Here is a 12,282-nt window from a genome sequence, read left to right on the forward strand (position 1 = left end):
GCAACTGTAACATAAGCAATTTTCCCTCGGGGATCAATGAAGTATTTCTGATTCTGATGAACTTAAGCAGTAAATCGATAAACGAGAAACCACGGTGTTTTCCGCTTGTGACCAGTTCTCGCGAGATTACGTTTTAGCAAGGTAAAGAAAATGGAAGGGCTGTGCTAGCTGGATAGCTGAGCGATTGTAAACGTAACGGGAATATTATAAATTACACCTAAGGTATGAATTCTGTGGCTGTATACGAGCTTGCAGTATGTAATACTTTAGTCGGTATTGTTGTAGACAATTAGCTTCGCAGCGTATTGCCTTTATTACCGGATAGTGAAGCTGCTAACTTTAGCGGTTAGCTTAAAGAGCTATAGAGAACAATGTCGGCCGCTACCAGAAACAGGACTCTTTGCTGCTTTCATGGAGTTACTTGCGGTGTTGCCGAGCACGGACGTTTCGTATATGTGGTTTCACGGTCGACTGGTAGTTAAATTAGTAAGGCCTTTTGTTTCGTTTCTGTTTTAATAACCACTGTCAGTTAAATTTAAAGTAAGGGAAACTGTGGACTTCGCACCTGCATATTGCTTGGTATGATAAGTCTGTACCAAAATGACCCATTTTCCCAGGACCAGTTTTGCTATGTGAGCAAATGTTGGTAGCCTTTAGACCTCTACAGAACACTAGACTTAGATTTACCACTAACACCTAGCACATCTTGTTATTTAAACAATTGGGAATTCCCAAATTTGACACTGAAATTGCTCAGTAGTAACATATTGTTCCAAGCATCCCTCACTAAATTAATGTCCTAAAGTCACATTTGATAAAAATTAATGTTCAGCCAACACTTAGACTTGAAATATATGGACAGCCATCCTTACACTTCTGTACTCATAAATTAAGGCATTTAAAATATAAATTATGTGCAGCACTGGGGAAGTGGTGCTTAACATAACTTTACAAACGTGTAGTGGAAGGAGAAGAACTGATCTGTTTTGTTTAGGTAAAAGTAGTACTACTACAGTATACAAATGCTCCAAGCAGGTCCAAAACTTGTGTAAAGCAACATAGCTTTTATCCCCCCAAAGTATTCAAATCTAAAGTACTCATTAAGTAAAATGTCAGCATTAATTGGCAGTTGCATTTGTCATATTATTAGTGTTTATTTTACTGATGACTTAATGTGCAGCCCTAGTTCGAAACGTATTTCAAAGTTTTACATCCTAACAGGCTGTAAAACATTGCGATTTAATTGAGCATGACATCTTAGCATAAAACGGAAATACTCAAGTAAAGTACAAGTACCGCTAGAATGTTCTCAGGTACAGTACTGAAGTAAATGTACCTATATTCTGCCTAGCAAATGTGCTGTTTCCAGTAATATTAATTTTATCAAATCTATTTGTTACACCTTTCTTGTCTTCATCTATAAGATGGGTTAGAGTGAAGCTCCAAGCTAGTTTGGTTGAGTTGGGGTCATAACGTTGTTGTTTTGTAACTAAAATCAATGCAGTCTTAATATAAAAGACTTGCAGTACATCTAACCTCCACAAATATTATGTTGTTTAGTGTTAGTTGAAATTGTTTGTGGTGCTAATGAATCATTAGAAATTCCCATTATAATACAGTACACAGTAGCACAAATCAATTCAACAGTTGTTTCATCAAAACATCATCTTACCAGATTCCACAAAATTAACTCTGTTTTGAGAGTAGGATTATTATCACAAAGCCACTGTATTGCATGACTGTCAATACTGCAATTACATTGAACTTTTTAACTAAATGTTTCTTGCTTATCCTGTATTTATCATTTAATGCAGATGCTTTGGTGTTTTTTCCACCGTACTTTTCACAGGTACATGAAGAGCCAAGTGAACACTATTCATGTCTTGAAAACATTTGGCTTTGGCAGTCACCTGCATATAGGTTGTAGAGGTACCCATCCTTCTAAATTAAGCACTTATGAACCTGCTCAGTAGTAAATATTCTCTTTAAAGTGTACACTACATTTTCTTCTAGGTCTGGACAGCATTGCTGCCTATGGATGTCAGCATGGAGCCAGTGGAAAATAAAAATGTCACTGATAGTGATAATAACTCAGGTACAGCAGGTCTGTTTGTTGTTTAAATGGACTGTTGCAAGAAGGAGATGTCAGTTCTTTTTTCAAATTCAGTTTGCTTCTGTCTTTCTACAGAAGAACAGCAGAGCCAGTCAGAAGATGCAGAATCGAGTGTTAGGCCAACCTTGTCACAGGTTAGAAAGTCCTGGGGTTTCAGACGGACAACCATTGCTCGAAGGGAGTTTATGGATGAAGTCGGAGACCTATCCCACAGTCCTCCACTTGTTCGTCGGGGCAGAGGTCGTAGAACTTACCAGACACCCCAAACCACTACAGAGACCCCCTCCACAGAGAGACCTGCCCAAACAGCTAGGAGTGTTATAGAGGACCTCCAGTGGTCTGCCCCATCCTCACCTGTCTCAGAGGATAGCAAGCCAGCCTCAGAAGCTTCTGCTGGAGGGAGCCTCGATCCTAGCTTATGGCAGGATTTTGGGTCTGCCTTCCATACAGCATTCTCACTGCTTGGTGGGGATGAAGGCCTGTCAATGACAATGTCAGATGCACTGGCAGTGCCTGACATTTTAGAAGCCACTGATGCCATTAAGATTCCTAATCCACAGACTATTGAAGAAACTGAGGTGCCGGATAATATGGGTGACGTGGAGATGAAACTGCCGGTTAGTCCTGAAAATGTGGCTGAGGCGGAGATCCAGGATGTGATTTTTATCTCTAGTCAAGAAGAAGACAGTGATGACATGCCTCTGATACAAATGAAGGAGCAGCTGGCTTCTCATGGCAGGCAGGCAGACACAAGGGCAAGAGGGGGGAAAGGTGGCAGAGGAAGGGCCAGAGGAAGGGGGAGAGGCAGAGGAAGAGGTAGGGGAAGGGGTAGAGGGAGGGGTAGAGGTAGGGGCAGGGCAGTAGAGCTTCAGTCACGCATTGCAAATGATGAGGACAACGATGATGACGTGATGCTTGTTAATCCACCTGAGCAGCTGCATTTACAGGAAGAAGAAAAAGAAAATTATCCACACAACTCTCCTGAAATAGAGGCATCACTTCCTCACTCTGATAATGATCCTGATATGAGTCCTGCTCAACAATCAAGCTCAGACTGCATTATCATAGACAATGATTTAGACCAAATTACTGATGTAGTTCCTGGACAGTATGATGATGCGCCAGAGGAGGAGGAGACGAAAGATGCTGAGAATATAGGAGAACATTCAAGTATATCAAACACTGAGGGATGTAACGCCAATGCTTTGTACTGCATCTGCCGGCAGAAGCAGGATAAGAGGTACATGCTCATTTCTGGTAACAAGATCTGTTGGACTTAACTGCTCTTTCGAAAGGTTTGCATACCTGAACCATCTTTGAGTTTCACTTCCTGATCACTGCTGTTTGTTCACTGCTTCTTGCAGGTTTATGATCTGCTGTGACAGTTGCCAGGAGTGGTTCCATGGTGACTGTGTTGGCATCAGTGAGACTGAGGGCCGTAAGATAGAGAGGAAAGGGCAAGAGTATACGTGCCCCCCCTGCACTGTGAAGAAGCAGAGCCAACTCCAATCTGAGTCTCACCCTCAGCCAGAACCTGAGTACAGCTCTCCTGAATGCTTGACACCAAGTCCTCCTGGTGATGAAGGGTTGGGACAAGAGGAGCAGCGACCCCTTAAGGTTTGAATTTGGATTGACATTGATCTTTAGACAGCCTACTACCTTTAGTTGCAACAAAGAAATAGTTGTTTAACCTGTTTGTCTAAATAGTTAGTTATTAATCAAAACGTGTGATGTGTCATCATCAGTATAATATTTGAATTATTAGACACTTACTGATTAGCAATAAGCAAGTCTGTTCTTTGGGTTAAAGATGAGAATCTGTTCTCAGGAGAGTGTATTGATGGGTGATGAAGAGGAGAAGGAGGAGCAGATTCCCATAACAAAGCCAGAACCTGAAGCTGAGATGGAGACAGACAGCTCTTTCCCTCTGTGCATTGGGCCTAGCTGCTCCAAACAAGCGTTACCCGATTCTGTTTACTGTGGCACTGACTGCATCCTTCAGCACGCTGCTTTCACTATGAAGACACTCTCCGGCCCTAAGGTGCCCAAGCCAAAAGGACGTCCCCCGAAAAAAGCTGCCCCAGCTAGACCTGCTGCAAAGGTAAGCATCCAGACTGAGAGGAGAGTTGATATTTGTAGGTAATATGATGTTGGGTCTTTAACATAGGCTGTGGTAAAAGTCATTGCTGTTAAATGTTTTTATTTTTGACCACTGCAAATATTTCCATCACAGGCTCAGAGGTCAAGTCGGTTGTCAAAGAGATTGGCAGAAAAAGCAAAGGAGGAAGGTGAAGAAGTGGAGATAAGGAAGGATGATGGAGAGCAGGAGGCTGCTGCATCTCCTACAGCCTGCGACCCCAGTCTCACAGAAGTACAGGCCACTTCCATACCATCATCTAAGTTTTACACAGCGTGTATGTACCATTCAATACTCATACACATCCAAGCACTTAACACACCATGCACAAAGTGCTGCTTTTGGCATTACAGATTTGGCTTCCCCTTTGAATCATTATGGTGCCTCACACAATCATACACAAGCATATCGTACACACAACCATATGTACACAAATGTGTTCTTGCTGGGATGACTGATAAGTAGCAGGGGTCAGCAGTGGGTAAGTATGTTCCCTTTTCTAGTCCTCTGTTGAATCTAAATGTCCAAAATGTTCCGTTGAAACAGTCGTGATGATTTAGGATTCCAGTAATAGCAAACACACTTTAAGCCAGTCACAAAACTGGAAACTGCTGAATGACCAACACCCAGCAAGTGTGTGCTTGGGTTGTGATGGGTAGGCAGAGTGCTGCTGCACTTGGTGTGCATACACTGCTTGATGATCTATTTTTGTGAGGTTTTTTGCAAACTCAAAAGTTCTCACTAAAAACATACACATAAAGTTTTTGTCGGCAACAATCTCTCATTCTTAAAACATGCTTCATACTGTGAACTAGGCTGCTGGCCTTTAAGAGTATGAAGAACTACTACGTCTTGAAATGCTGCAAAAGAACTTCATGATCAAGCTTTAGGGTCCCTTTCTCCTGATAAACTGCACAAAAAACACAGTAAGACACAAATGTGTTCACATGTTCACAACATTGCTGATCATTTTAATAACTGAACAACATCTGGTGCATTTATTTATTTTTTTGAATTTTCTAAAAATCTAATTGAACAACTTTTTATATCAGATACTCAAATCTCACACAGATGCGTAGACAGTAAATCACCCTGTGAGCTGATTTTTTTTTAAACCGCTGATTTATTTGGTTCATGATTTTTTTTTCACACAATTCAGTCAACTACTAAAAGGTTTTAAGTGGTAGACATATGGTATGACATGGATATGTATGGAAACTGAAAATACCAGATACTATACACTCTACATTATACAAATGTTATTTTCCTACAGACCACATACCCACATAACGGAAGGAGGTTTTTGCCCAAAAGCTTCTTTTTTTTCAAATAGAGTGCACGAGTGGAAGTGCATTTAGAAAATTAAATGTTGGTGCTCAACAGGATCTGTTGGATGAAATAATTTTCTCAAGTTCTTCAACGTCAAGTCAACATGCAAACCACTAAAGATGCTCGATCGACATTTACCATTTAACAAGGACAGAGTTAACTTGGCTAAAAAGTCATGACCATGCAACAACGTGTTTTCTAACTGTTATAAAAAAGTATGCCTCTTTTTTCCATTAACATCTGAAACACAGTCTAGCTGAACTGTGACTGGTCTAACTGTACGAAGTTACAAAATATTAGCAGCAGTGCGTATTAAGCCTTGCTCACAGTCATCAAACTATGTCCTCTGCAAATCAGAACTCACACCGCTCCTCAGCTTCATCAAATACACTGGTTTTGTGAAACATTCCTAATGACGTCTAAGTGCCGAGACCGTATTATTTTCTCAAAGCTACAAATCTTTTCAAAGGACCCTCATGTCATGCACCGGGCCATAAGGATGTAGGGCTAACACGGTTTTTTGTTGCTCAAACCACCTCTGAAAAGCATCTTTCTGATTTACTTTATGACAGTTGCATTTAACGTCGAGAGAGAAGTTTGAAATAATTGCTGCACATAATCTATGAGCTGCCCTTATTTACATAACACAAAGAACAATTTTCTTTGCCCCTATGTCATCCTCAAGCACCTTTCCAGGTATGCCAAGAAAACTTGTTTTTAAATCAAGTTTGTTACTGCTGCACATTCCAGTGCCTTACACGTCAAAACTCACACAAACACACGTTGGACCAGTTGTTACACAGACACACCAGGTTAAGGTTGAAGAGCACTCTGAATGAATAGGGACTAGGCAGCTGGTATGCAGGAAGAAGAGGAAGGATTGAGTCCTTGCTGCTGCACAAGCGCAGAGGGGACTGGAGGATTCGTCAGTACAGATGTTAGAATGAGGCTCCACCTGGAGTTCACTGGACAGTGAAAGGGGGATTTGTAACATTTCCATGAAGACGATTGTCAGCATGCCACCAGTAAGATGCTTCCTCTGAGACTCTGGGAAAGGTTCTCACCCTGCTGCAACTGAAGAAGAAGTACAGTTCAACACACATACATAAAACACTCAGGCGAAAAAAGCGACTTGGGTCATCTTGACCCACATTTAGTCTACAGTAATTGTGATAGTGAGGTTTCAGATCTCCACACGCTTTGTTTTTGCTCACATACTGCCATATTTATCTACGTTTCCTCATGTTTTCATATAAACACACAACAGTCAACAACTGATTAATAGTTCTAATAATTTCAGTGATTTCCTTTAAACACAGACTTTAGCTTCTAAAGTCAGGCGTCAGCTTCTGTTCGCTCTTTCCCAGACTTAATAAGTATGGAGGACTTTCAAATTATATTTGCCTCTCCTTAATTTTATAAAATTACTTCTCAAACCAAAGTGTACAAAACAAATACAGCAGATGGCAAGTTTGTGTTTTGTGATGCATTTCATTTTTATCCCTATTCAGGACTTTTGGGGTCTTTTGGACCCCAGGCCATTTGGTTTAGGTGACAGGTATTGTTTTTTTGTTGTTTTTTTTTTTAAGATTTATATATACACACACACACACACACACACACACACATATACATATATATATATAAAAGAGGGACATTTGTCATGCGTTTGGAACCAAAAATACATCAACTGATCAAAAAATGTGTTTAACATAGTATAAAAGTCTGTAAACAAATTCTTTGCACATATTCTTTCTTAGGGTCCAATGGACCCTGAAAGACCTTCCACGTCTGGCAACATGAAAGTCCTGAGTAGGGTTAAACAACACAAATGAGCAGGATGCAGTGATAAGGTTTGTTCAGCAAATCAAATGGCCAGGATTTCAGTATAGTGAAGCGCACAGACTTCTGCAAATGCTAATAAGCTAAAACATCAGGAGCTACATTTCTTACTGATAATCTTAATCTGAAAATTTTGAAATGTAAATTTCTAACTTCTGCCATGTTTGCACAATCTTTAGCAATTGTTGTGCAATGCTTTCAGAAGAATCCAGTCACACTTTACTGCTAGGAGATAAATTAAAAAGAACTCTTCTCCACCCCGGAACAGAAGAATTAAATAGAGTGCGTGTCATTAGGAGTCTGTCTTGTAAGGCAGGAGGCCAGCGTTGTGTTAACTGTACTCTTTTTGGTTTTACTAACTTCATAATCCTGCTTTTTGAAGCATTGTTTCTCATTATAGCACAAAAAGTTTGCATACAGCATATTGGTCATGATTAAAAACAAACAAAACAAAAAACACAACACAAATGATAAAGCTCACAAGGCAAATTTGAGTCTGAATTTTTTCTGCTGCTACACCAATTAATCTGTGCTGCTCAAAGCATTTGACAAAAAGCCCCCCAAAAAACGGTTAAGGTTACTTCACATGCACTTTGTTATGCATTTAATCCAAATTCATTGGAACTTCTTTCTAACCAGTTCCAAGGAGATACTACTGGATATGTTTTCCTGTGATCTCTTAAATATCAGGCGTGGTGGCAGAAATTTCAGAGTTCAAGCTGTCAGCACATAAAAACAGGTATGGCTAAATACCACTACGCCTTTGGACGAGCCAACCCTGTAAAATTAGAGAATTATAAAACACCAATTACATCTTGCCTGCATTGCTCACATCTTGAAAGATCTGAGACTGTCTATAGCATTGTTCTCTATAAAGAGAGCACATGCCTTTTTTTGGGTGACCGCTGTGGCTGTTCTCATTGCGAAAAGGCGCAGGTGTTGCTGTGCGTCACACCCAGACAACTGATCATATGGATGGGACTTGTCACCATGGTAACAAAGAAAATGGAGGAGAAGCATGTCTCTTTTCTGCTGTATATCAGACATTATTACAACAAGGACGATGCCAGAGAGTCATACAATGGCAGAGGGTTGATATGTTGCCAAAAAAATGGTTGTCATCGAAACAAAACCCACTTGCTTCATCCCTGCGCTATTCTGACGAAGCTTTAGGATTGAGCACTTCCCTTAGCCCTGTCAGCGCTTTTCTGTGAGAGAAGAACGCTATATGGACAGAACCCCTAAGTTGGTTGAAAGTCCAGCTTTGGATTTGTGGATCCAAATATTAAAATAATAGGAAGACCATATATCTTGATATATACTGATGGCCAAAAGAAATCGAACCCCACAACAAAATGCGAAAAAAAACAGGGGAACTGAGTTGTAAAGTTTTTTGAAAACAGCAACTCTATTTACAGTAGCTGTCCAGCACTCCATCAGAACCTTGCGTGGTCGTCGGTCGCGGCCACCTCTGCTTGACACCTCATGGAGCCAGTGAGACTGAATGTGCAGCGTGAGGTGCTGGCGCATTTCTGGAGAGGATCCTGACTGACCTGCTGGCCCCTAGCAGTGGTCACGTCTCCAGCTGTTTGCGTTACAGGGCATCTCACAGTGTCACAATGGGGCTGAGGCCAGGAAATGACACAGGCTGAGACAGCATCTTCACATCAGGGCAGCTGTGTCCACAGCAGCTGAGTGTGGTCTGATGAAGAGACGTGCTGTCCTGATGAACCGGGGCATCGCTGCATGTGATGACTGACTGCACGATTTCATCTTTGCAACACATGACAGTTTTCAACTCGGGAAACAAAGTGTGGCCTTTGTCTCAGAGTGACTTGAACTTATAAATAGGAGTTTTATGAAAATGGCGAGTAGCTGTTTCTCCTGCTAGATATCTTTTGTGATCTTTTGTTTTGGTGCTTTACTATGCAAAATAGTTTGCTGGTCATATAGCCAAAGACAACAAAAAGACAAGAAATTTCTGTAAAAGATAATGTAATACCATAGTATGAATAGATCTAAGCTGGGTTTTCTGATGGTTCATCCTGTTTTATTCCCAAGTTGTCATTATTCCAGAGCCGTGAGTAGCATTTATGCTCTATAATACCTGCAGTATGTGTGATGAAACTGTCCGTCCCCACTTCTTCACTGGAGTTTTATTAAATGAATGCAGAACTGCCCAGACACCACATTTAAGCAAAAACTCAAGGATAAATGTCACACAGGGGCTTAATCTCTTGATCTATTTTCGGTTAATGTGTATTGGAAGAGACGTAGAGGGATATAACTTCTTATCTTGATCATCCACGTTGAAATGGTGATGGATTAATATCCAGCTGAAAGCGACTTTCATCCTTTTCTTTCCATTGTCATACAAGCAACATGTCCCATTTGTGATTCTGTTCAGAAAGGGTTTAAGAAAATCACAAGGTAATGGAATCCTTTAGAAAAATACACCCTTAAGTCACACACTTTAATGCTTCGTCTGACATTGTATATTTGTCAGTAGTTTGTCATAATTTCTCCAGGATCCAAGACAACATAAGATGCGCTAAAAGATTTCTGTGCCATCGGGAATCTGTGCACACTGCATGGAGTGATAAAAGATGAAGTGATACAGACCAAGACTTGTGATTACACGTTACAGAAAATTGTCACTGTCCACGGGGCCAGCGCGGATTAGTAACCTAGACCAAGGGTAGCTGGAGAGTTTGTTTAAACACATAGATGCACAAAGTTTTTCCCATTGCATCCATAAATTTCCATGGAATTGCCTTTGAAACTAAAGAAGACACAATACAAGACCAAGTTCCACAAACATGCAGGAACTAAAACTTGAACGAATGGATTAAGGCTTATTCTGTTCTGCTCAGTTGTTGTCCTCGTCTGACTTTCGTTGGAATCTTGCTCTTTGTTCCCACTGTCACATGAGTCATGGCGAATCGTGTTCTGCGTCACAAAACACACAATTAAGCCAAAGGCCTTGTTGGTCTGGGACCAGTTTGGAGTCACTGGAAGGCACAAAATCTGCTGTCTTTATCCACTCCGACCAGTTCATTTAATAATACTTTCTGAAATAAACGTGCTGATTGCAGTGGTTCGTCAGTAGTAGTTGTGGCATTTTGAATAGTCAATTGGCTGCATTCCCATAATGCAGTAGGTTATTCCCTGAGTGTGATGGTTTTTGGGATGGCAAAGTAATGAATTGCTTCATGCAAACCATTAGCCAGGGTCTGAATGAAGCTCTCACTTAGAGCTGTTTTTTTTTTTTCTTATTACTCTTTTTATTTTTATTTTTTTTTAACCAATCTCAAAGTTTCAGCCCAATCCACTGAAGATTTTTCACAGACTACGCGCAGTGCCAGCCTTTTAGTATTCATACAATTACACATGAGTAATCCCTTCACATGGTGCTGAAACAGTTTGGTGTGAAGTTCTGTCAGGGTTCACTGGTATAACGTACCAATACACAAACCTTTCTCATTGTGTCGCATCAGATCTTAATAGAAAGTGTAACACTTCCTTGGTAGGGACAAAGAACGCTTCATTGAGTTGATCCATGATTAAGCTATTTCTTACAGTGGATTGCATTTTTTCGAGGAACAAACACTCCCTCCTGTAGTGTGCTGATTGTGTACAGCGTGACCTTGTTGTGTGGTGTCGGCATGTGACTCCTGTTGATTAGTTTCATTGTTTGCTGCAGTAACAAGTCAGTCTGGTACTGGAATGGACCTAACTCAGGTTTAAGAAGTGTTTGGGCAATGAGTTGAGAAATAGTAATGTCTCAGCAAAACAGACATTTACAATAAGAGGTGCCAGTAATGTCAGACTTCATAACCTGCTGCTGATTTTCTTTTTATTTCACCATTCTGGCTCTTTGCTACGTCCTCAGACTCGATACCACTGTTTCTCCATCACACATCCCAAAGCTTGTACATCTTCGGCGTGTGCATTTTTCAACGGTTTAATAATTTCTATACCCGTGTCTCAAGCATTTAATTGTGAAACACAAGCGCCCTCTACTGGCCAAATAATTGATGTGCAGCCAAAGTGAAAACACTATTGATATTCTCAGTGTTTAACATTTTTAGATATTTTCTCCTTGTGAAATTTCCCAGCAGCATTGTAAAATAGATTGGGTAACATAGAACTTGTATTATTAATTATTTCTCCAAGAATGACCTTTTATTTCAGGGTTTTGTATCCAATCATTTAATCAAAACAATTGTGTGTCAGAATAGCTGCATCATTTGAGCTGTATTCTAAGTGTTAGCCCAGTTGTGTGTAGTTTTTTGAGTACATAAAACATTTAATATATCACTCATCAATAGTCTATGGCCATAAATATTTTATTTTATTTCTCAAAACTATTGCGTTTGATGGATCATTATGCATTTGACATATATAAACTCTCCTACATGGGCTTGTACCAGTGAGATCTGTTCTTAGTGTCTGTTGCCCCTGAGATAAAATCTCATGTAAATCACATGACACATTATGTATTGTGACTTATGATGACATAAAAGGGCTCGTCATAGCTCCTCCTGTCAAAGCAAATACGAGCCTGACCTCATTCTCTTGCCTTGATGTCTTCACTTTAGTGAACCCTATAGAGATGAAAAACTCTCAGCAAGAGAAGATAGATGCTATAATTAACACAAAACTGAGGAGTCATCATTTTTATGAAAAAGGATTTTCAAATATTACCCTCACAGACATATTTTCACTGTGAAAATTAGACATTTGCCTAAAAGTGCCAAAAATAATAAGGAAAAAAAAAATCCTTAACAGTTAAAGGAAATCTGCAGTACTTTGGGTAATTTGCTGTGTCACTGGGAGTTTGATGGAAAGATCAATGCCA

At 40.2% G+C, this 12,282-nt stretch overlaps 1 protein-coding gene across 3 annotated transcripts in view; it reads left to right on the forward strand.

Moving 5' to 3' along the window:
• Positions 1–134: 134 nt before the first annotated feature.
• LOC103357349 (uncharacterized) overlaps positions 135–12,282 on the forward strand; it is a 34,333-nt gene continuing 22,185 nt past the window's right edge. The window contains exons 1-7 of one of the 3 annotated variants that reach the window (XM_008281877.1): positions 135–222; positions 1,850–1,929; positions 2,014–2,095; positions 2,189–3,353; positions 3,478–3,730; positions 3,942–4,214; positions 4,347–4,527. In XM_008281877.1, coding sequence (XP_008280099.1) covers positions 2,035–2,095; positions 2,189–3,353; positions 3,478–3,730; positions 3,942–4,214; positions 4,347–4,527 — 1,933 coding nt within the window. In that variant the 5' untranslated portion in view covers positions 135–222; positions 1,850–1,929; positions 2,014–2,034. The other 2 variants (XM_008281879.1, XM_008281880.1) reach the window with 2 other exon arrangements.

Source organism: Stegastes partitus, unplaced genomic scaffold (assembly GCF_000690725.1).
Source record: "Stegastes partitus isolate 25-593 unplaced genomic scaffold, Stegastes_partitus-1.0.2 Scaffold249, whole genome shotgun sequence".
In the NCBI taxonomy this organism is placed as follows: Eukaryota; Metazoa; Chordata; class Actinopteri; family Pomacentridae; genus Stegastes; species Stegastes partitus.